Source organism: Lissotriton helveticus, chromosome 11, assembly GCF_964261635.1.
Source record: "Lissotriton helveticus chromosome 11, aLisHel1.1, whole genome shotgun sequence".
Taxonomy (NCBI): domain Eukaryota; kingdom Metazoa; phylum Chordata; class Amphibia; order Caudata; family Salamandridae; genus Lissotriton; species Lissotriton helveticus.
Genome location: NC_136072.1, coordinates 174,823,223 through 174,846,303, shown reverse-complemented (window position 1 = coordinate 174,846,303; position 23,081 = coordinate 174,823,223). Strand labels below are relative to the sequence as shown.

The following is a 23,081-nucleotide window of genomic DNA, read 5'->3' as shown; positions in this document are numbered from 1 at the left end:
TGGGCATAGGGGTTCAATTATTGCGCCTTGTATAGGGGCCTCAAGGGGGTGACATTTGTGCAATTATCCATGCATATAGTGGTGAGAGGGTGTTTATTTACAGTGCAGGTGCAGGGTAAGGTGGTGACATTTCAACAGACCATTTCAATAAAACTTCTCATTTTGAGCGACCAAAAAGTAACATGTACGAATTTGGTCTCTGTAGTTTAAACAATACTTTCAGAAAAAGCAGCATTTTGATATAGTCTTTCAAAGAAGGCTAGTCCAGTCCTCTAGGCGATTCAGACCTTTCTGAATGGTGTCGAATTGGATCATTGTTCTTAGTTCTTCCTTATTCAATAGCTGAGCCAAATTACCACCTCTTGGGGGAAGTTTCACGACTTTGAGGATGGACCACTTGATGTCGTTCTCAGTGTGTCCTGCTGAATTATAGTGGTCCACCAGAGGGGCATTTGCAGTGTTACATCTGATCCGGCTTCTGTGTTGGCAGATTCTCGTCCTTACTTTCTGCGTTGTTTGTCCCACGTAAAGTTTGGGGCAGGGGCATTCAATATGGTTCCGTGCTAGAACCACTCGGGGCTTATGTTGATTTTTTTATCAAAAACTTCGTGCCCTCCACAACTTGCTATGTCAGAGACAGCATGTCTATGATTACCCTTGTTGAACATTTGGAATTTGACCCAGAGTATGAAACCCTGTGCACCCTAGATGTAGAATCGCTGTATACAAACATCCCCCAAACGGCTGCTTTACTAGTGATTCAAAAAATCTTAGATACACGGCCACGTCCACACAGGGTACCCTCCTTATTTATTCTGCAACTACTCGAGCTTTGCTTGACAAAAATTTTTTTCTTCTTTGACAACACCTACTACCAACAGATCAAGGGGACATCTATGGGGGCTATTTTTGCCCCCAACCTGGCCGTACTATTCATGGACCAGCTAGAAATAGGCTCAATCCTGGTGCCAGGAAATCCATTCTATCCGGGCATAAAACTCTGGCGTCGCTACATAGACGACATTTTTATGATCTGGACTCAGCCCTCTGAGACATTACCACAGTTCCTCCATTGGCTCAATAATAACTGCCTTGGTCTTACCTTTTCCCTTACCCACGACAAGTCTTCTATAGCATTCCTAGACCTTACCATTTACCATGCAGAGGGTGAGCTTCTCACAAAGCTATTTCGCAAGCCCACAGAGCGCAACACGCTTTTGAACTATAAAAGCAATCACCCCAGGGCCCTCAGAGATTCATTGCCATACTCACAATTTCTGAGGATCAGACGCAACTGCTCTGATAAGAGAGACTATTTCAGAGAAGCCGAGGTATTGTCCACAAAACTAAGGGACAGAGGCTACCCAAAACGAATTGTGAAGCAAGCTTCCAAACGGGCATGGTACTGCCCGCGGGAAGTGTTGTTAATCCCAAAAGAAAAAACTCAAAAAGAGAGAGTAGCCTGTGTCACCACCTTCTCTCCAATATCCAACAGAATCCGTAAGTCGATTCTTAAGCATTGGCCTACTCTAAACGTAGGGAGCATCATGATTGATAAACCCCTCTTTGCGTTTAAGAAAAATAAAAATCTGAAAGACCATCTCGTGAGGGCGGCTCTCCCAGTTGCCACGCAAGGGAATACACTCGAAGCAGCGTGGGGTTTGCCACCCATTGTAGGTCATGCTAAATGTGGTAAATGTATTGTTTGCGACTTCACGGTGGAGGGCACAAAATTCACGCACCAGCACATCACATTTGAAAGACGATCTTTTTCAAATTGTAACACATCAAATGTGATTTATGTTATTGAATGCCCCTGCCCCAAACTTTACGTGGGACAAACAACGCAGAAAGTAAGGACGAGAATCTGCCAACACAGAAGCCGGATCAGATGTAACACTGCAAATGCCCCTCTGGTGGACCACTATAATTCAGCAGGACACACTGAGAACGACATCAAGTGGTCCATCCTCAAAGTCGTGAAACTTCCCCCAAGAGGTGGTAATTTGGCTCAGCTATTGAATAAGGAAGAACTAAGAACAATGATCCAATTCGACACCATTCAGAAAGGTCTGAATCGCCTAGAGGACTGGACTAGCCTTCTTTGAAAGACTATATCAAAATGCTGCTTTTTCTGAAAGTATTGTTTAAACTACAGAGACCAAATTCGTACATGTTACTTTTTGGTCGCTCAAAATGAGAAGTTTTATTGAAATGGTCTTTTGAAATGTCACCACATTACCCTGCACCTGCACTGTAAATAAACACCCTCTCACCACTATATGCATGGATAATTGCACAAATGTCACCCCCTTGAGGCCCCTATACAAGGCGCAATAATTGAACCCCTATGCCCATCTCCCAAGAGGTTGATCCCTCCAGCTGCCCGAATTGGTAGCTTTGACCAACCCAATATGGCGCACTGAGTGTGCCATTCACTCCCCTTCCAAGATGGCGCCCATTGCTGACGTCCACTGACGGACGCGCTGCACGCTGACGCCCGGCATTCACATTTAAGTGTAATGGCCCCCAGTGAGCAACAGCGCTGTATAGGACATTGACTGCCCGCCCGCTGCCCCACTATGTCGATCGAGACATAGCCTGAACACCACACGCCCTCAGGTAAGAGCGCACTAAACTAGTGACCCCGCGAGGTCTCGGTTCTCCCCCCATTTTTTGAATCTGTGCACCCTTGCCTTCCTCAGATCTCGTTCTGATTTTAATTCCTTGCCCAACAGGGAACGTGCTCAACCTATGAGCTATTGGACACCCCAGACGGAGTTGGGACCACCTGAGTCCTCAAGGTAACTTTGCGCCCTGGCGGTTTAACCCCGCACAGTCCGGCCCTTAGTAGCACCCGATTCTGAATATCCCGCTTTTTTCAGGTCGATGACCCAAAACTCCCTCCCTAAACACCACGAACAGGGTCGCTACCCCTGCCGACCCAGGGTAAGTCCATGCTGCCCGTCCCTCTAGTCACCTCACAAAGGACGCCTAATGCATGTACTAGCCACATAGAACGGCTCCAAAGGAAATTGTTCGCGCAAATATTGTTCTTTATTTACTCATTCAGTATGACACAAGGTGCTGCTCACAAAGTCACCATCACGTCGTTTTAAATCAAACAACCCCTCCACGAGTGCGTCACAGATATAGGCACGAACAAGCCGGTTCCGAGTACAAGAGTTATGTTATCATGTGTGATCTATGAGAATTCAGGTCTAATGAACACTTTTCTCCCCTTTTTGTAAAAAACAGAAAATGTTTTGAAATTCTAAAACAGTTCTCTCTTTCGCCTTTTTTCCTCCTTATATTTCCCTACAGGCGTTAAAACAATACATACTGACAGGCAAATAATGTAAATTTGTCAGTCCTGATGATGGTCCCAATTAATTGAGCACTAGGGATCGAAACGTCGACTATATAGATTGCCTTCACAACCTAAACCATTGTGTATAATTTGTTGTGTTTTGGCAGTTGGTTGGCATACCTTGAATGTAACACTGATTTGACAAGTGGCCAACATTTGCTCTTTCTTTTGCCTGTTCTCTTTTATTCTAAATTTCTTTAATTCTTCAGTTTCTTGTGTTCCTCTGTTTTGTGGTACAGGATTGTGCCTGGTTATCCTTTTCACAAGAATTACATTGTTGAAAAATAAAACTTACTGTCCGGCTGGACAGTGACAAAATATAGTCTCCAAGTATGGCCTATATTCTATCTTGTTTGTTTTATCTAAAATGCTAAGGACCCTTGTTCTTGAATAAAAGGGACTCAATGACAGAGCAAAGAGAGCTAGTGTACATGAATCGATTAAACAAGGGGACTATGATATACTTTGCTTCCAAGAGACCCATATTTCATGGGAAGATAGGGACTTGCTAAAAAGGCCTGGTTATAATTTACTGGCAACCACTACACAAACCTCGAAAACTTGTGGGGTAGCCATCTTTGTCAGAGGTTTCTTAGGGCAGGCTAAACGTAAGCTAGTAGACGTCTTGGGTAGATGGGTTATCATCGAGCTAGAACCTGGTATTACAATTTGTTCAGTATATGCTCCCAATCATGATGACCCACGCATATTCGAAGATCTAGAATTAGAACTAGCCTCCTGGCCTAGGATATTGATTTTGTGTGGTGATCTGAACATTTCTCTAAATCATGTTGGAGTGCCTCAGAACCAATATATGTCCACCTATACGGGAAGAAAGCCTAGAGTCTTCAGGGCGATTTCCCAACTTAGGGAGAGTCTAGGCTTAATAGACATTTGGGTTTCTAAGTGCCATTCTAACCCAGGCTACACATATTTTTCATTTCCACATACTAAATACGTGCGAATCGATTATATTTGGGTTGTAAGGGATTATGCTGCATGTACTGAAATAGATAAAAGTCCCAAAACACTTTCGGACCATAATATGCTTACCCTCACTATTACTCTAACTAATCTCCATAGGTCCCCTTTTAACTGGACATTTGACAGGAAACTCCTTGCAAATAGAGAATATATTGATCATATAAAGAGCAGGACGCAGGGATATTTTGATATTAATCAATATAGTGCGTCGAGGGGAATAGTGTGGGATTGTTTTAAGGCCGCTCTTAGAGGAGAGACTATCAGCCTGATTCATGTAGCCAATAGCGCTCGCAAAAGGGCCAGATTCTGAGAATCTGGCCCTTTGCGAGTGCGATTTTTGCATTTGGTATTCATGATCCCAAATGCAAAAATCGCTATTTAAGAATTAGCAAATATGCGAGGAATAGCATTTAAGGAATCTCTATTAGAGATTCCTCAAATGCTATTCATGACACATCAAGAAATTGCGATTTAGCACTTTTGGGGCCGCTATTTACCGAGAGGTCAGACCTCTCGGTAAATAGCAAAAACTCAGAGAAATGCTTTTAAAAGCATTTTTCTAAGTTGCATGTTGCACACACACATGTCCTTTGGACATGTGTGTGCGCAACACCTGTTCAAATGTGCTTTTTGGGGTGCTACAGGGTGTCCTTTGGACACCCCTGGCACCCTTAAAATCGCTATCTTATTTGCGAGTAGCAAATTGCTACTCGCAAATAAGGGATACTCCCCATTCATTCCTATGGGCCTCTTGGCCCATAGGAATGAATGGGGAGTTTTTGCGAGTAGCAAATTGCTACTCGCAAATAAAGAACATGTAGGAATCGCTATTTAATTAGCAATTCCTACATGAATGCCGTTTTGCGTGTCCTCAATAGCGAGTCGCTATGATTCGCTATTAGGGCCACGCAAAACGGCCTGTACATGAATCAGGCTGTATGAGTTTTGTTGCTAAACAAAAGAAAGAATTAAATTTGCTAAAACAACAAGAAATGCAAGAATTGGCCAAAGCCGAGCAGGAACATACATCTGATTTAATAAGAGGTGAGGATGGGGGAGGTTCATTACGTAAACTGCTAATTCTTAAAACTTCGATCAATAGCAGGATTAATCAGAAGGCAGCAGAAACTTTTCATAAATTATATGAAGACGGCGAAAGGGTTGGAAAGCAACTGGCCTTACGCACTCGCCAAAAACAATCACTAAGATTTGTAGTAACAAGGTAAATGGCAGGGTGTATACTGAACCGTGTGAGATAGTGGATGTCTTTAAAGGATATTATCAAAACCTTTATCGTAATGAGGAGACCCTTGAGGTATCAGAAATTAAAGAAACTTTACGGCTTTGGTCAATGGATTATGGTTCGAATAATATGCTAGATGCTACCACTAGAGACGACCTAGATAAAGATATCACGCTAGTAGAATTGCAGGTTGCCCTATCAGATCTAGCTTCTGGCAAAGCAGCAGGCCCTGACAAGATTCCCCTAGACCTCTATAAAATCTTGGGCGAGGTCATCACACCATTCATGTTAGATCTATGTATAGGAATTCAGGGGAGTGGTAATACGCCTCTGTCTTGGAAGGAAACTAATATAGTGATATTTCCCAAGAAGGGAAAGCCCCCAGATCTACCCACCTCGTATCGCCCGATTTCCTTAATTAACTCAGACTCGAAAGTCTATGCTAAGATCTTGGCTAACAGGCTCAGGAGGATTGTAGAACGTCTGGTCTCCCAGTGGCAGCATGGCTTTATTCCTCATAAAGGAACCACGGATCATACCCGTTGGGTTTTAGCATTATTTGACATCATGGCTGCGACGGGGGGCCGGATGTCTATGATCCTCCTGGACGCCAAAAAGGTCAGCCACGTTTAAGCAAATTCGCACTGGAACACTAGACCATAGAAGTAGTGTTTTTTGGAATATCTGAAGGAGATCCAAGAGGCTGAGATGAGGGGAAAAGTGCTTATAAAGCCCAGTTTTTTTATTTATTGGAAGACTCATAAATAGCTAAATCTAGCAACTTCTACTCTATGGTGAGTGAAATAGAGAACTATACTCTGGCTTTTTTTCTCAAAATGTAATAAGTTAATAACCACAACTGTGTAGTTCTAGTTCAGACAGCATTTATAGCTAATAGCTTTGGCGCCATTTCACAAAACTTTCCATGGATTGTTGTGTGACTGTGTGAGGTTGACCAGCATTTAGGGTGTTTGCCACCCATGGGGGGTTCAGTCCGTCAAGCAAGGTAGGCATGCTTAGGTATGGTATTAAAATATTATTTTACTTAACACTAGAAATTTATTTAAAAAACAAAGATTAAAGGGCTGTTATACTTAGGTGAAAATGTCAGTTAAGATTTTCCATTCTGATAGACAATTCTAGCCCCAGATTCCTCACCTTTTAAATATTTCCCAGGCATCAGAGTGGACCTGGAAACTTTTCAGCAGAACTTCTGTGTGCCTGAAGGTGGTGCCTTGCAGTTCTGCACTGACATAGTTTCACAATGGAAATTATGTATGGGGCCTAAATATGCGTCACTTCCACATGCTGACCTGAGTTCCTTGCTTCCCGCACCACCAGATGCGGAATTTGAGCTCTCTTCCTCAGCCATTTGATTCATTGTACCTCAAATTGTTTCAGTGTGAAAGGGATGCCATCTCAAAAACCTACAGGTTTCAAGCCCTTTAAGGACTGTCGCAATCAAATGTATGTGACGAATCCCTACCAGATATGCTTGCAGTACCTGGAGTCGAGCCACGACTCCAAAGCCAACACTGACTGCACATCGATTAACCAAAAGACCATCAGGGACCGCTAGGCAAAACGCCATGTCGCCAAATACAGGAAGACTTCAAGTTGGGCGACTCCAAGTCGCAGTCTACATCAAAGGTTTGTTCCTGATCTTCTTCCTATTCCTGGAGTCGTCTGAACCGCTCGAGAGGCCTGTCTTTGTCACACTCAAAGTTTTCAGGTAAATCTGAAAAGAAACACAATAAGTTGAAGTGGGATCCCACTCCCTCAGGACACTTGCATTCACCTGAACATGCGCAGGGGTGGTGTCACTATTCTCAATCTCTCTCCCAAATCCAGTGGACTTTGAAGCCAATCCCGCAACTTGTAAGGGGACATTCTGATTTTCCTGGGCCGAATGGCATGCTGCTTCCGCCATGGTCCAGTTCTTCAGATCCCGTCTCACTTACTCTGGTGCACCTCCTGGCCCCAAGGAGATGCAAGGCCATTCATCTGGGATACCGCCTGCGGGTTCCGCCACATGCCAGATGGACCTTCCAAGCCTGTGTTACCTTTGGCTTCACTTCTTACCCCTCCTTCCAGACCTGAGAACCGAGTAAAGGAGGAGGGACCAATAATCCTCTCTGACATCGAGTCATCACTGGTCTGATCTGACCTTGACCAGCCTTCTGCCCAAATCCACCCAAGACACCACTTTCTCTATTGGACATTTCAGTCCTTCAAAGGAGCCAGTTCAGCTTATACTCACTAATTAGCACAGATTCTGACGGATTTGACCAGAGTGATAATGGTAGAGAGCCTGACCGGGAACAGGATCCCCATTAATACAGCACGGTGCAGAGAGTAGGTGAACCCCCACATAAGTGATCAGACACAAAAAGAGCAGAGGGCTGGGCAGCAGCATTGGTATAAGCAGTCCCACAGTGGCAATCCCCAACTAGCAAGGAGCAATAACGGGGCACCACCATCAGTAAGAGAACACTAGGAGAGTGGTTTGCCTTGGGTGGTGAAGGGAGCTGGGGGTGTCCCGGGCCGAAATCAGCAGCAGGGTACATGCACTCACAGAGTGGCCCGTCTTTTTGACCTGTCAAGGTAGCACTGGTCCCCCAGGAGGACATGAAGGAGTAACAGCTGATATGTTGTTCTGCCACGTCTAAGGCTGGGGGTCCGGCCTGGGTCGGGCCCATTCAAAGGGGAAACACGGAGCAGATGGTAGAGGTCGTCTAAGCAGGCTCCTCTGCGGATGGTCACCAACTGGCTTCGAAAAAGGCCAACAGCAAGTAACATACCCTCTGCAGGACTCGGCATGGAAAGATATGTCACTATAAGGCATGAATCAGAGGCCCTTAACTTCACCTTAGTGTGTGAGAGAGTAACAGAGGGACAAAATATATGACATATGATTGTAAATGGATCATTGCAACCAAATATGAGGGACCAATATGGGAACTGACTATTTTTGCTACTAGCAGCACTTGAAGTGCATCTCCCAACGTGCAAACGTTAGCAAAGAACAGACTAGGAATCCCAGAGAGAGGTCCCTGGTAAAGCACTGCGTCCCATGCCCCTCTGGGACTTTGGAAATCGTAGAGAGCGGACAACTGAGACTTGAAGGAGTGGGCTTGTGAAAGACACACTACCCCCTATTTCTTCCAGAAGCTCACCATCCTGAGGGGTGACCTTGTCTTGGGTGACTGACAGAACCAGTGTGAGGCTGTTGACTCTAACGCATTGACTGCTAAACAGAAGGCAAAACACAGAGATTGGAGGATCCAAATAGTGCACTCCAACAAGACAAAGAAGGACCCCTTTGTGACTGAACCAATTGTCTAGAACCTACTCCGGGTCCAGTGACTCCCTGGGAGCAGGGCGTACATCAGGAGCCACTGAGGGCATTCCTTAATTTTGTGTTGCCATGGGCAAGGTTGCATGGAAGAGAACCAGGAGGTGGGGAGTCCACCACCGGGGGAAACCACAAAATCCCCGAGAGACAACAGTTATCAGGCTCAGCTGCCAGAAGCTATTGAAAGCCCCAGAGTTGAGGACATACTACAGGCAATAATAGCCTCACAGGAGGTATTGGAACCTAAGATAGACACTCTTGGAGCACATCTGGGACTCTTGAGGGATGACCACCACGGATTAGCAGAGAGAGTTACCATGGCAGAGACAGACCTAGCTGAAGTGCCTTCAGCATTGGCATTGGCGAACGAGAGACTAGCCACTATGGAAGCAAAAGTTTGAATGCTAGAACTGAGGGCGGAAGATGCTGAAAATAGATTACTCTGAAACAACAGAAGAGTGGTGGGCCCTCCTTAGAGGATCGAAGGACACAACATGTTGACATACTTGGAGAAATGGATCCGGGAGGAAGTGACAATTGAGGGCCTCACCTCGTTTTTCGCTCCACAATGAGCGCATAGAGTGCCAGCGAAGCCTTTACTCCCTGTGTCCTGTTGCGTGCCGATTGCTGTATTATAAAGACAGTGATCACATCTTGGTTCAGGCCGGGCATAAGGGAGAAGTCTCAGTGGAAAACAGCACAGTGAAAATTGTCCTGAACTTCTCAAGGGAGGTAGAATGGCAACAATCCACTTTCCTAGAAGCAAAGAAAAAATCAGACTGATGGGAACCCCATATATAATGATGTTCCAAGCCCGGCTCAGAGTGGTGACATCAAAAGTAAACTGATTCTTTCTGACCCCACAAGAGACCTGGAATTGTATCGATCAATATTCCTAACCAGGTTCCAGCCAGGACTCCTAGAATAGGCGCTCATGCAGGGCCAGAACTCGGTGCAGGACCAAGACCCACAACTCAGCTGCTCTGTCTCAGGCCGAGGCCCAGCAACAGAGACACCTTCAAGGCGGTTATGTGTCTATATAGTGCGATACGGGAGGATATGCTGTGATCCCTGGAGAACCTTCGAGGGTGCTTGGAGTTAGATTTAGGTATCCCCAGGCCAGAAAGTGATTGGAGTCTGTCCTAGACAGAGTCCTGAAGATATCTAGGAATGCCCGATTCAATTGATTATTACATCCTTCCCAGAGAATACAACATTCCAGGTCACGTTAACTACTTCCACGTGACTGACGCAGCATACACCAAGATGTGGGTAATGGGAGCTGATCTTCTATGTATGTTGTGGTCCTGTCCCTCATTACATAATTTCTGGTAGGAGATTACGAGAATAGTTGCTGAAGTTATAGAGAAGGCGGTCCCTTTCTCTCCTGGCCATTGTTTACTGAACTGGTTCCCACATGACCTCCAACACCAAAGTCATGAATAGTTTTCAGAATTTGCCTTTCATACTGGCAAAACAAGACATCACCAGGAACTGGAAGTCCCCTGGGGAACCCCAAGTGACCACATGGAGCAGAGAATAAGACAGATGGGCGGGATGCAAGGGAGGAGTATTGCTGAGAGAAGCAAGGTGGGCGATTGACACCCTAGACACTGGCCGAGCTTGGAAGACACTAGCAGATAGCCTTAAAGACCCTGAACCCACTTCATTAGAAGTTTCACTCATGGGACTGCATGCACCTGCCACACATTAGAGCTCAGGCCCTCAGCAGACATTGCCCAGTAAATCCATATACCATATAAACCCAAACACAGAAGGAAATACTGGGATGTTTTACCTGAGCTGTATTTCCCATTAGGGCATGTTTGGACACTAAATGATATATAATCATTATATGAATCTTGATGTAACTCGTGGGGAGAGGTAGGATGCATTCAAGAAGTTCAACAGGGTTAACAATTGTATGCCTGCAAACACAATATACTGTGACTTTGCACAATGCAAGACAACAAGAATAACAACTGTTTTTGTACAATGCAATTGATATGAAACCCAATAAAATTAGTAAACAAAAATATATATATTGCAGACCGTCCATCTTCAGCCACCTCTCGGCTGTTTCTCATGATCCACCAGCCCATCAAAAGCTTCGTTTAGGTAGATAAGCAACCGCGAATGGCATGGAAGCGGCTTAATCAATAATCACTGATGACAGCCTCGGGGTCTCACACCTGAGCAACATTCATGTTGCTGCACAGCTCCATTACATACAAAGGCCAGACCCTTTACAGAAAAGCATTGGTGTTTCGGGCGTTATCATATGGAAAATACCATTAAGTCTCAAGAAACACAGGACACCTGGGGTATATAACTTAAGGGTAGTAGAAGCGACCGTGGCAGCATGGGACAAGGTTCAAGTCAATTAAGAGCTCTCCTTCCCCCTGTCTCCACTCCAATTCTTGGCAATCCTTCCTTCCCACCAGCCTGGTCAGGAAAGGAGTATCAGGTCTGACTAGAAGCAGGCTGCAAAAGACTGGGAGACCTCTTTGAACACATCAGCCTACAGACCTTTGCCCAAGTGTGAGACTCCAATGGCCTCCCAGCCCAAGGAGAAAGAAGATACAGTGCAATCCATCACTGAGTCCTACAACCCCAGATCCACCCACACACTAGCCGCAGATTGACGGCATTTGAAAAATGGATAGTCACTTGTTCTAGCGACAAGCAATTGCTATACGACTTACATTGGCTTTCTGTCTACACCTCTCAAGCTGTCAACATCTCAAAGCCCAAGTCAAGTGGGAAGCCGAGCTCGAGCGCACCTTTACAACAAAGCAATGGGCAGGCATCCTACGCAGAACTCGTTCTTCTGTCTACTCCTTGACTGGGTTAAAAACCCTACTCAAGATTACTCGTTAATGGTAATATACCCTGGCCAGACTGGCAGTCTGGAGGCCAGGCACATCTGACAAATGCTGGCACTCCTGCGGAAAGAAAGGTAAGCTCACCTATCTCCTTTGGTGCAGCCCCAAGCTACATTGCTATCTGGAAGAAGTCCTGCGCGATATTGATGATATCTTCACTACAGAGCTTCCCCATTTCCCCAGTTACTTTCTACTGGGCATACCCAATGTTCTGATGTATCCTCTGCAATCCAGAAAAGGGACAGCAATGACACTCACACTCTGGGGCACAGACATACTGCCCATCGCGGACTGGCTACGCAAACTGTAGGATCTCTTGGGGATGGAAAAGTTCACAGCGGCCACAGTGCCCACCCTACTACAAAGTTGATATTATGTGGGCACCCTGCATACGTTTTCTGGTGCAGGTATCCAGAGAACTCTCTTGCTCTTCATATCTATGGGTCTTTCAACTCACAGGGAATGAATACTTGCCCCCTGGGCAGAGACTGAAGTGATACTTTATCCCATCTGTGGGCAATTAGTGCTTGCCCTTTTTGAGGTCTTGTCCCTGCCGGAGAAGTGTGCATGATTTTCTTTGCCTCCCTTTCTATCACTTGCCCTCTCCCTCCCACTCTTCCTCCATCCTATGGGCTGCCCTGAGTTTATCAGCCCCCACACATTTTCTCCCTTCACCGGCCTATTGGATGTAGGTGAGGGCATTTGTTTGTTATAAAACTTCAATAAAAAGGTTGGAACCATAAAATAGACCCCCTCCCCAAGGCTTTAAAAGGCCCTGGGGACCCCATGCCCAAGGCACTACTTAACTTAAAGAGGAGGGGAGGCACACAGCTCTCCCTCTCCGAGCTATTTTTGGCCCCAGGGGTCCCATCCTCCGGGGCCCACATTGATTAAAGACGGCCCCTTCCCTTTAACTATTCATTGCAGCCTGTGCTGCCATTTTGTTTTAGTTTTTTCGATCCCCCAGGAGTCCCATGGGATTGCAGCACAAATTGCTGGATTTGTTTTCAATTTTGGCCCTGGGAGGGTTCCCCTGTGATGCCTAGGGGAGTAGGGTATCTACCATGCCCCTTATATCTTTTTCTTTAAAATTCACCAAAGGGAACTAAGACCCCGAGTCCTGTAATGGCTGCCAGCAACATTTTTCGAAGGCTTGCTTGACGGATAACCCTGAAACTATGCATTTACAAACTGCTTATAAATTAGCACCTTTCTGGAAAGTTTTATGGAGATTTGTCAAATGTGGCCAAAGTTATTAATTGTACAAAATAATGCTTTTCCAATGGAACAGCTGACCTAACTATAATTATCTGTATCGAACTAATGGACTGCTGGCCGCCGCCATGCTACTGAACAAAGGCTGCATCAGTTACAATATGGAGTCCGTAATCTCTGTGATACTTCTTTACTGCCTGCTTTCTCCACATGTATACAAGGATTACCGACACTTTGGAGTGTTGCTCATACAGTGTTTTATTCAAACTGCTATTGTGCTACACTGCTGCGTTTCTGCTGCCCTGCAGCCTTGATCACACATAGAGGAGCCATTTTGAGTATGTGCTCTTAAAGTACGAGTAAATGACATCATCATGGATAGAGAAAGCATACCCTCCACTTGAATGGAATGCGGCACTAGTCATTCCGATCCATAAAAACATAAACATAAAGGCCTCTATGGAAGACCTTTCTAATTTACGACCAGTCTCCCTTCTACCTCTCCTGAGCACACTCTTGGGAAAGTAATTTAACAAATACCTGTTATACCATGTTGAATCTTCAGGCAGCTTAACGCATCGCAGTCAGGCTTTAGACCCAAGCACAGCACGGAGACAGCCCTGGTGGCTGTCACGGACAACATCAGCCTAACATTAGATAGGGGTCAATCCACTCTCCTGGTGCTGTTAGATCTCTCAGACGCATTCTGGAATTGGTGGAATGGCCTTGCGATGGATGACAAGCTTCCTTTCCAACCGCACTCAGACAGTCAACCTTTGACCTTTTTGATCTAAAACTAGGGAACTGACCAAGGAAGTGCCCCAGGGCTCATGTTTCAGCCCCACTCTGTTTAATATCTATGTCGCTCCCTTGGCCGACCTCCTGAGGGCATAAGAGTTTACGCCAATATCATACGCGGATGGCACCCAGCTTGCCTTCTCATTTAACAAAACCACCCTTTCTGCTCAGTCTATGTTCTCCTCCGGCATGCTAGCAATCTCCCAATTGATGCGTAATCATTTTTTACAACTAAATGCCGGGAAGACTGATAATATGCTGTTTAGAGAGGCTGCACTGTTGTGGTCACTGGAAGGGTGGCCAGGAGAGCTGGGTAGCTTCCCCGCACCTAAGACAGTAGTAACAAATCTAGGCGTTTGCATCGAGCAGGCCTTGAACAAGAAAGAACACGTAACCCATACTGTCGGCTCCTGCTTCCATGTGCTTAGTCTGCTGAGACGAGTCTTCCCTCTCCTCCCAGACTCTACGGGAAAAACTCTTATCCAGGCTCTGGTATTGAGCAGACTGGACTACTGCAATGCATTGCGAGTCTCAGCGAATGAGTCATTGCTGGACTGTCTAGAGGTAGTCCAGAATACAGCGGTGCGTTTGTTACTAAATGCCCCTTACAGAACGGCCTCCCTTCTGCTTCTTCAACAGCTCCATTGGCTGCGGGTGCGGAAACGTATAAGGTTTTAGGTTTGCTGCATCGTCCATAAGGTGGTGTATGGTAACGGCCCAGTTTACCTTGCATAGAAATGTAATCGCTACTCTCCTTCTGGGGTTCTCTGCTCTGGCTCCAAATCTCTTCTGGTGGTTCCTCGGGTCAAGAAGTCAAGGACTGGTGGAAAAGCTTTCTCGCATCTTGCTCTCCTTTACTGGAGTCAGCATCCCACCTCGCTGAGGCAATGCCCAGACCATCGTCAGTTCAGAAAGTCTCTGAAAACTGCTCTGTTTTAGAATCACGGCTGCGCCAGCCTTCTCATGTATGTCCACAAGCGCAGAGATACCCCTTTGGGGGTGATTCAGGTGCTATACAAACCCATAAATAAATAAATAAATAAATACCTATCAACACACTGACATTTGTACTCCCTACATATTCAACATTCAAAATATTAAAATAAAACACATAATTGTATATTAGGCTATGTTGCACAATATCCCATTTAAAAACTGCTATACTCCAGTTAACATGAATGCATTTTGAATTTTTGATACCTAGTACAGCCCAAGTGGGCATCAATGGACCATATGTTTAAGGTAAGGTGCCAAATTCTTAAAAGAGTCACGGTTTAAACTTACAATATATCTAAAAAAAAAACTGTGATTTCAACACTTGGTGGGGGCAGGTGCTTGAAAATACTTCTAAGTATGTGAATTTTTTTCTGAGAGATTTTGTAAGGAACCTACCATAATATATACAGGATAAATTGTTTTTTAAAAGAAAATCTTTGACATCCCATTGGAGGATAAGTATATACTCATGGCCATGAATATGACAACATTATATACTAGTATACAGCATGAGTATGGGCTGAGAGCAGTAGAGTATTTCTTAGGTACCAGACCATTCAGATTGTGGAAGCACACCCAAATGCTGCTTGATATGATCCGCAGATTTTTAGAGAACAGTTATCTTTTGTTTAACAATGAGTTGTTCCATCAAATTAGGGGCACCTGCTTTGCCCCAGCTATTCTAATTTACATATGGGCTGGTGGAAGGAGCAGATGGTACAACGTGAATATATTTGATGGAATAGATGTAAAATTTGATAATTTGGTGTACATCTATAAACAACTTGTTTGGAATCTGGAAAGGTTCAATAGAGAGTGCAAAGCTGTCTGTAGAGAAAAAATAAATAAAGTATTGAATTTACATTTTACTACCATATTTAGTGACAACGAGGTAAACTTTTAAGACCTTACTGGTTATGTTAAGAAGAACAAAATAGAAACCAAATTATTTAAAAAACCAACAGTGGTTTATACATAACTGCATGCAACTTGTTATCAACCCCAAAGTTTGATCAAAACCATTCCATATGAAGAGAGTCCACGGGTCAGAAAAAAGTGTAGTGAACAAGGAGAAGAAGAGAAAGCCCTTGAAGAGATGGCTGAAGAATTTTAAGTGAGAGGATACTAACATACCTATATAGAGGAAGCAAAAACAAAAGCGAAGGTATATACAAGGGAGCAATTGTTACTTGGTAGAAATAATAAACAGTACAGTACATGAATCTCACAATTCTGAATAATTACTACCTTTAACAAACAGGAAGGAGCGATCCATAGAATATTACAAAAATACTGGCACTTAATAAAAAATAACCCAGTGGCATCAGAGCAACGTCCTCTATTCTTGAATTTCGTGAAAAGTCCCTTCCATGTGCTAGCCCCACACACCCGAGAAGCGCTGGAATTCCCTCGCAGGTGGTGGTAGGCAATACAAATAGCATTAAATAACATATGCTCCTTACATATCATACATTGACTCCCATCTTGTAAAATGACTTCACACCCCTTTAGGCTTCCACATTTCAGCCCAGTCCCACAGAACTCCAACACTGAATGTGATATATCTTCATTGGCAGGCAGGAGTGGTGTAAATGGCTATCATCATTTGCTTTCTACCAGTTGTGTATTAACATCGCTTGATATGAATGTATCTGAGAAAAATTATTAGGTATGAGCAGAGCAGACAGTACCATGGGTCCATAGATTTGACAGGAAACAGATACTTCATCCTCCTCAGATCTCCGTATTTGGCTTCCCTTGCAGAATCCAAGACGCTATGTAAGGGGAAAAACACAGTATTGTTCTCATTTGTTACTTCAGATTGTTTTATGTCATTTAAAAAAATCTTTTTTCTATCCACAGTGACTTTGATCTTTGAAAATCAATGGATGAGCCAGTTATGTCAACAGAATTCTAGATACTGTCATTATCTTTAGTACATACCATTGTAAAATGTGTTTTCACCCTTAAGCGAGTATCCGTGCACATGAATCTACATCTAAAGTAGAAACATATGTCTTTTGAAAAATCTTAAATAAGTCTATTAGCTCCCCTTAGAAGATGAGACAGTCACAGTGCTAAGTTTTTGGCATGTTCAGTCTTCATTCACTCCCTACTTGAAGAATTATTTTTGCTCTTAAAAGGAGCACATTTCCATTTATGTCCTGAATGAAAATGAACCAGCATTCAAAATTTCTAAATAGCCATAAATTAAGAGGTTTGTGGGTACTCTCACTCATCACCTACTTGCTCTTGGGAGTACATATTCCACTTGTAATTCTATACCATGTTACTGTAATATATTGTGTCAGTAAATCAATTCAGAAGTGTAAATTCACATTGTGCGAATTGCAAACATGAATTTAAGCCATTCTTTTTTTTGCACATAAGCTGAACTAAGTTTTAACAACACATCTTGTCAGTCTCACTGTGTAAATGAAAAGGTACTAAATTTGCTGTCCTATAATGAGGTGCTATAAGTTGAGAACAATGGGTTTGGTATATCAAGGGGCTTTACCAATTCTGTGCCCATGCAGAAATACGTTAGTACATTATGGCCTAAAGTTCTTGTCTTGTCTGTGCTTTCATCTGAAAAATTATCCGTCAGCAACTGAGACTCCTAACTTGGTATCTTTCATTTAGTTGCTTTAATACCACATTTCTAAGATTAATAATTGTTATTAAAATAGCACAAATCACACGTAGGCTTTTGCAGGGCTGCAGGTATTTGACCATTTCTTTTTGTCTAGTATGTCTTTGAATCTTAAATATTGACGTGCTTGTAACCTTAAATATGATGGCTTGCCTCTGTCAACCAGTACTAAATCTGACTTAATGTTGCCTAGCTATTCAAGCTTTGAAAAAGTCCAGGCCTGTGCATACAGAGGGGCAAAACACGTGTTGTCTGTTCACTCCTTATTGTCTCCTACTAGCATATACCACTCTCAAGAAACTGGGAAATGGGGAAATATGATGATAATGCAATAAATAATACTCTACATTATGCCAATGTGACTTGATTTTGCTTGTATAACTACGCAGTTGTAATCTGTCTCTGTACAAACGAGCAACATTATTAAGCTTTAATATTCTTGTGACAGACTTTTCAATCTACAGATTCATTGACTGTGGGATAGTGGGCCCTCCCCACTACACTGGAATTCACCCTTTCACAACAACAGTTTTGAAAAATGTATATAGGCGCCTATGGTGACTCAGAGCTTTGCAGGGTGTTCTGTTAGCCTTTCTACAATAGTATATGTAATGTAATAAAACACAGGATAAATACAAACAATTTCAGAATTATAATGAACAATATATATGATTACATTTGATTACAAATTACATTAATTCATTGAGACCGTCAGGAATTAATATAAAGAAAAGGTGAACTTTAAATTTAGGAAAAAAACAGAAAAAAAGTGAAGAAATAAAAGGATAGAAGAAAAGAGAAAGAAAGATAAACAGGTGATACCAAATATTAGAAAATTGTAGGTTATTATAATGTAGATAATCTGCTACAATTGATAGAACTAAGAGATAAATAGGAATTAAAAGTAAAAAAAGCAATTTTATCTTGATAAATTCATTTAAAATAAATAACTAAAGATAATAGAAATACACCTTGTAGGAAATAACTTAACATAACATGTGTATATATAAAGCACACGTTCACCCGTGGGCATCTTGGCACTGAATAACAATTGTTTATTGTTACCCAACTCAATGGTAGTCATTTTAACAACCTCAGGAGGGTGAAAGGCTGAGTGAAACAAACTGTGACCACGAGGTTAAACACAGGCCCCTACAGTGGACAAATTAGTCCACTAAGCCACCAGACCCAGCATATATATTTTTACACACACATTTATGTATATACACACATACACACAAACACACACACACACACACACACACACATATATATGTGTGTTTGTATACATATATATATATATATATATATATATATATATATTCACTGAAAAAACCATAGGTTATAGACCATATATAGTTAGGAATTAGCATTTAAAAAACCTTATTTTACTCACACAAAGCCATTGAAATTCCATATATAGTTAGTTGCACTAACTATATATCGCGCACCCGCAATCCACTGCTGATCATGTCACATATTACATAATTCATGACATGGTCAGTGACATCACTGATGACATCACTGATGACATCTCAAATGACATCACTGATGACATCACTGATGACATCTCAAATGACATCACTGATGACTACATCCAGTGACTGTATAATTCTGTAAAGTTAAAATATGTCTTACATATTGAAGAATGAGTGGATGTATAAGTGTCTTGATGAAGGATTTAGTAGGGGCATGGCTGACTGTATGAGTGACTGATTAAATGTGTCTCACTGAGTGCATGGGTTAGTGACTAAACTGTCTTAATTTGTGCATCATTATGTCTGTTGTTCTGTAAACTGCTGCATGTGTTGATCATTAGCTATATGATTAACTGTATGGGTTATTGATTGGTTGCCCAAGCATTTGTATGGGAGACTGAGTGTGTGTCTGGGTGGCTGGGAGGTGTATGACTCTCTGCATAGATGTGTGAGCAGTTGATTGACTAGATGTATGGGTTCAAAAGTGCATGTGGAAACAGCTGTATGGGCGGTTGACTGTGTGCATGAGTGTATTGGTGAGTGAATGGATATCTCAGTGCTACATGTCAAAGTAAGTACATATGTAAAACACAGTACATGTCAGAGTTGACATATATAAATAACTGTGCATAAGAGCCAGTGAATGTGTGAGTGGCTGTATGGATCATTGTGAACTTGTATCCAGGATTGTATAAGTGAGTAAATATGTTTTAGTATATGTTTGAATAAGTAAGGTGTGTATAACTGTATAGTTGAGGAAATGGAGGTGTGATTGATTCTTTGCATGACTGACTAAGTGTCTGAGTAACTCCATGGATGAGTGACAGTCTATGAGTGTCTGTTTACACTGAGTGTATCTAAGGTTATATTAGAGTCTGAAGAGGTTCATCGTATTATCACATGAATGATGTCATCAGTGATGTCATTTGAGATGTCATCAGTGATGTCATCAGTGATGTCATTTGAGATGTCATCAGTGATGTCACTGACCATGTCATGAATGATGTAATATGTGACATGATCAGCAGTGGATTGCGGGTGCGCGATATATAGTTAGTGCAACTAACTATATATGGAATTTCAATGGTTTTGTGTGAGTAAAATAAGGTTTTTTAAATGCTAATTCCTAACTATATATGGTCTATAACCTATGGTTTTTTCAGTGAATTTTCAAGGTTTTGTAAATGCTAATTCCTAACTATATATGGTCTATAACCTATAGTTTTTTCAGTGAATTTCAATGGTTTTTTAATAGCAAATATCATAAGCTGTCGAATGTCAAGTACGTGGTAAGTGAAAACATTTTCGTGTTTATGCACACTGATCTGCTTTGAATGGTGCCCCCCCCCCTCATTTCTATTAGGAGTACTCTCTCTTTGCAGATAGTGAAAGGTAGTTAACGCAGGCCTTTGCCCCCGTTGTAATCCGTCGTGCCTGCTTCTCTCTCCATTTGATTGATTGTTATCCAAGTATTTACTGTTTTAGAATTAGTTCTCTTTGGTTCATTCTCTATTTACAAACAAACACAGAGTCGCAATACTCTGTTTAGTCTTTGCAGATAACGAAAAATCGTGTAAAAAAAAAGAAAAGGAATCGAGCAAAATCAGTAGGCCACTAATGGGATCTCTTTTTGACCTCGCTAAAATAGAAACATTAGGAACAACCCCTCATGACAAATACAAAACTAGTGAGATGAACTGAACTCCACACAATGATGGCTGCAAAACAGCTCGGCTCCGCCACCCACCCCGCCCAAAATAACGATAAAGAGCGGCTGCCATGATTGGTTGCGGAATGGCCACGACGGAGCTACGAAATGGTGCTGCTCTCATGCTAACCCCAGCTTCAGTCTGAAACATCCAGAAACACTGTAGACTACCAATTCGATCAGTTCCGGTAGCGCCCCAATGTAACCCGGTAGAGAAGAACTAGCCCTCCCCTCTTTGACTGATGGTTCTTGTTGCCTGTCCCTTCTGTTGTCATTTAACAGAACTATTTAGCCTGCTGAAAGGGGTTGTGTTCCGACCGCTGGTTGGTGGAGACATTTTGACTATATTCTGTACCTGCGTTGTCGCGTAATGCGTCATATGACGCGCCGCGTTAGCGCATCCGGAAGTCATCCGGGGCGCGCAGCGCGTAACGTAAGCATAACAAGTCATGTGACTTGTTAATAAAACTTTTCATTGGTTCATTTTACTTTTCTTATTGTAATGATGAAAGGCTTGGTCATATGACCTAAAAATTACGCTTTTCATTACTTCCGAACATTATTTTTTCTTAAATATATGTTATAATGTTCCAGGCTAATGTACTTTCCCGGAAATTTTACAACTGTCCTGCAAGTAAAATATATTCTTTTTTCGAGAAAAAGAGCGTTTCTTCGTCCCATGACGGAGCCGTTGAGCAAAAGAGGGTCGACCTGCTGTCTTAGTCGCCGATACGCCTGAATATGAGATTCTTATCGATCACTTTATGTTGCAGGAATAGAAAACACAACAGCCCTTGACCATTTATCTTTACTGCGTTCCTTCGTATTATACCTTTTACCCTTCATGTAATTGGTCTGCTTTATTTCACTTGCCTTTTAATGATTCTAAAACAGTCACTATTATTAAAAACTTTACCAATGTATATACTACTACCATGTTTTCTTTTAAAAACCTTTATTGTGAAAATTTCATTATACAAATACGAGTCTATAACCACGTGGGCCTGCCACGGAGCAAACTGTAATCGTATATGATGAATAGACATTTACACTGTAGAGGAACGTAACGGGCGGGCCATTAGGTTGCAAGAACTAAGGTGTCTAACAGTTACGGAATCGGTGGACGTACATTTTATAATTAAAATACGACAGGGCCAGTTACAATAAAATTATCTAGATATACATTTGCGGGCAAGTACCATGGGTGACGTTAATTCGAACTTTCAACAGTACAGTAATCAATAACACATCAGAACTTAATATCAATAGGGATGTCGAAATATTCAATCAATTCTCGTCCCCGCCCGCCATGTGCTTCAAAACTGCATACGTATCTCGTGATTTCAAGGTTCTGCAACCAGTACACAACAAGGAGTTACGAGTCCCATTTATTCCGGCGCCATTTTGGGCGAGGACGGGCAGGTCCAGGATATAGTCAAAATGTCTCTACCAACCATCGACTATGATGATGTTCATATGCTGTATTTATTAGAGTAACACTCATCTGTCCACATGAAATTAATTTGCCACAATCTAAACATGTCATTTTAATCTTTCCAAAGTTCTTCTAAATATTTGGGACCGTTTCCCTTGCCTCTGAAGCTCTCAGTGCCACTTCTTTGATGAATGTACTAGCAGGTCAGGGGTTCTCCTCCAAATCTCTCTTTTATGCAGCACTATAATTAATTGGTGCCACCTCTCCATATGACGATGCATGGTATAGTTACCACAACTATATTTTTTTTCGGTTCCTCTGGAGAGTTCATCGTGGCAGATGAAGCGTGTAACGTACCAGGCATTTACCTTTTTTTGCATGTACAGGAAAGGAAAAAAAAATCGAGCGTCCGAGTTCTAAGGTGTCCCAGGGCCATTTTAGTGGACCAGGCCCAAATCCAAAGAACAGGCCGCCATTTTGAGAGTCCTCTTGCAGCCGCCTGTCGCTGTAGCATCAAGAGCAGCCGAAACTCAGCTGAATGGCAACTGAAACGGTAAAGGGGCGCCCCACTACAGCAGACGAGCCTCCACCTAGGAAGGCCCATTCACGCCGGCTCCCCCCCCCCTTCGGGCACCCCACGCCGTTATTCGGAGAAGTATTGTAGGATGGCCACACCAGAGCGGCAACTTGCTAGACATCACCTCGGTGGTAACCGAATCTCAACGCCTTGTGGTGTCTTCTATTCAGAAAACATTGTTATGCTGCCTTCGACCTATTCGCCGCAAGTGCGCACACAACTCAACTGCATAGCTTGCTAGACACCACCTCGGTGCCATCCGGATCTTGGAATGTCAGCACCTTTTGGTGTCTTCTCTTCAGAAAATATTGTTGCGCTGCCTTTGGCCCCATTCGCACATCAGTCCGCTACTGACGCCATCTCACAGGCTAATGGGGCGCCCCA

At 43.0% G+C, this 23,081-nt stretch overlaps 1 protein-coding gene across 1 annotated transcript in view; it reads right to left on the bottom strand.

Moving 5' to 3' along the window:
• LOC144791773 (T-kininogen 2-like) overlaps positions 1-23,081 on the bottom strand; it is a 366,415-nt gene that overhangs the window by 190,466 nt on the left and 152,868 nt on the right. Inside the window, exon 6 of the mRNA XM_078666539.1 lies at positions 16,538-16,621. Within this exon, the coding sequence (XP_078522665.1) occupies positions 16,538-16,621 (84 nt within the window). The remainder of the gene's footprint in view (positions 1-16,537; positions 16,622-23,081) is intronic.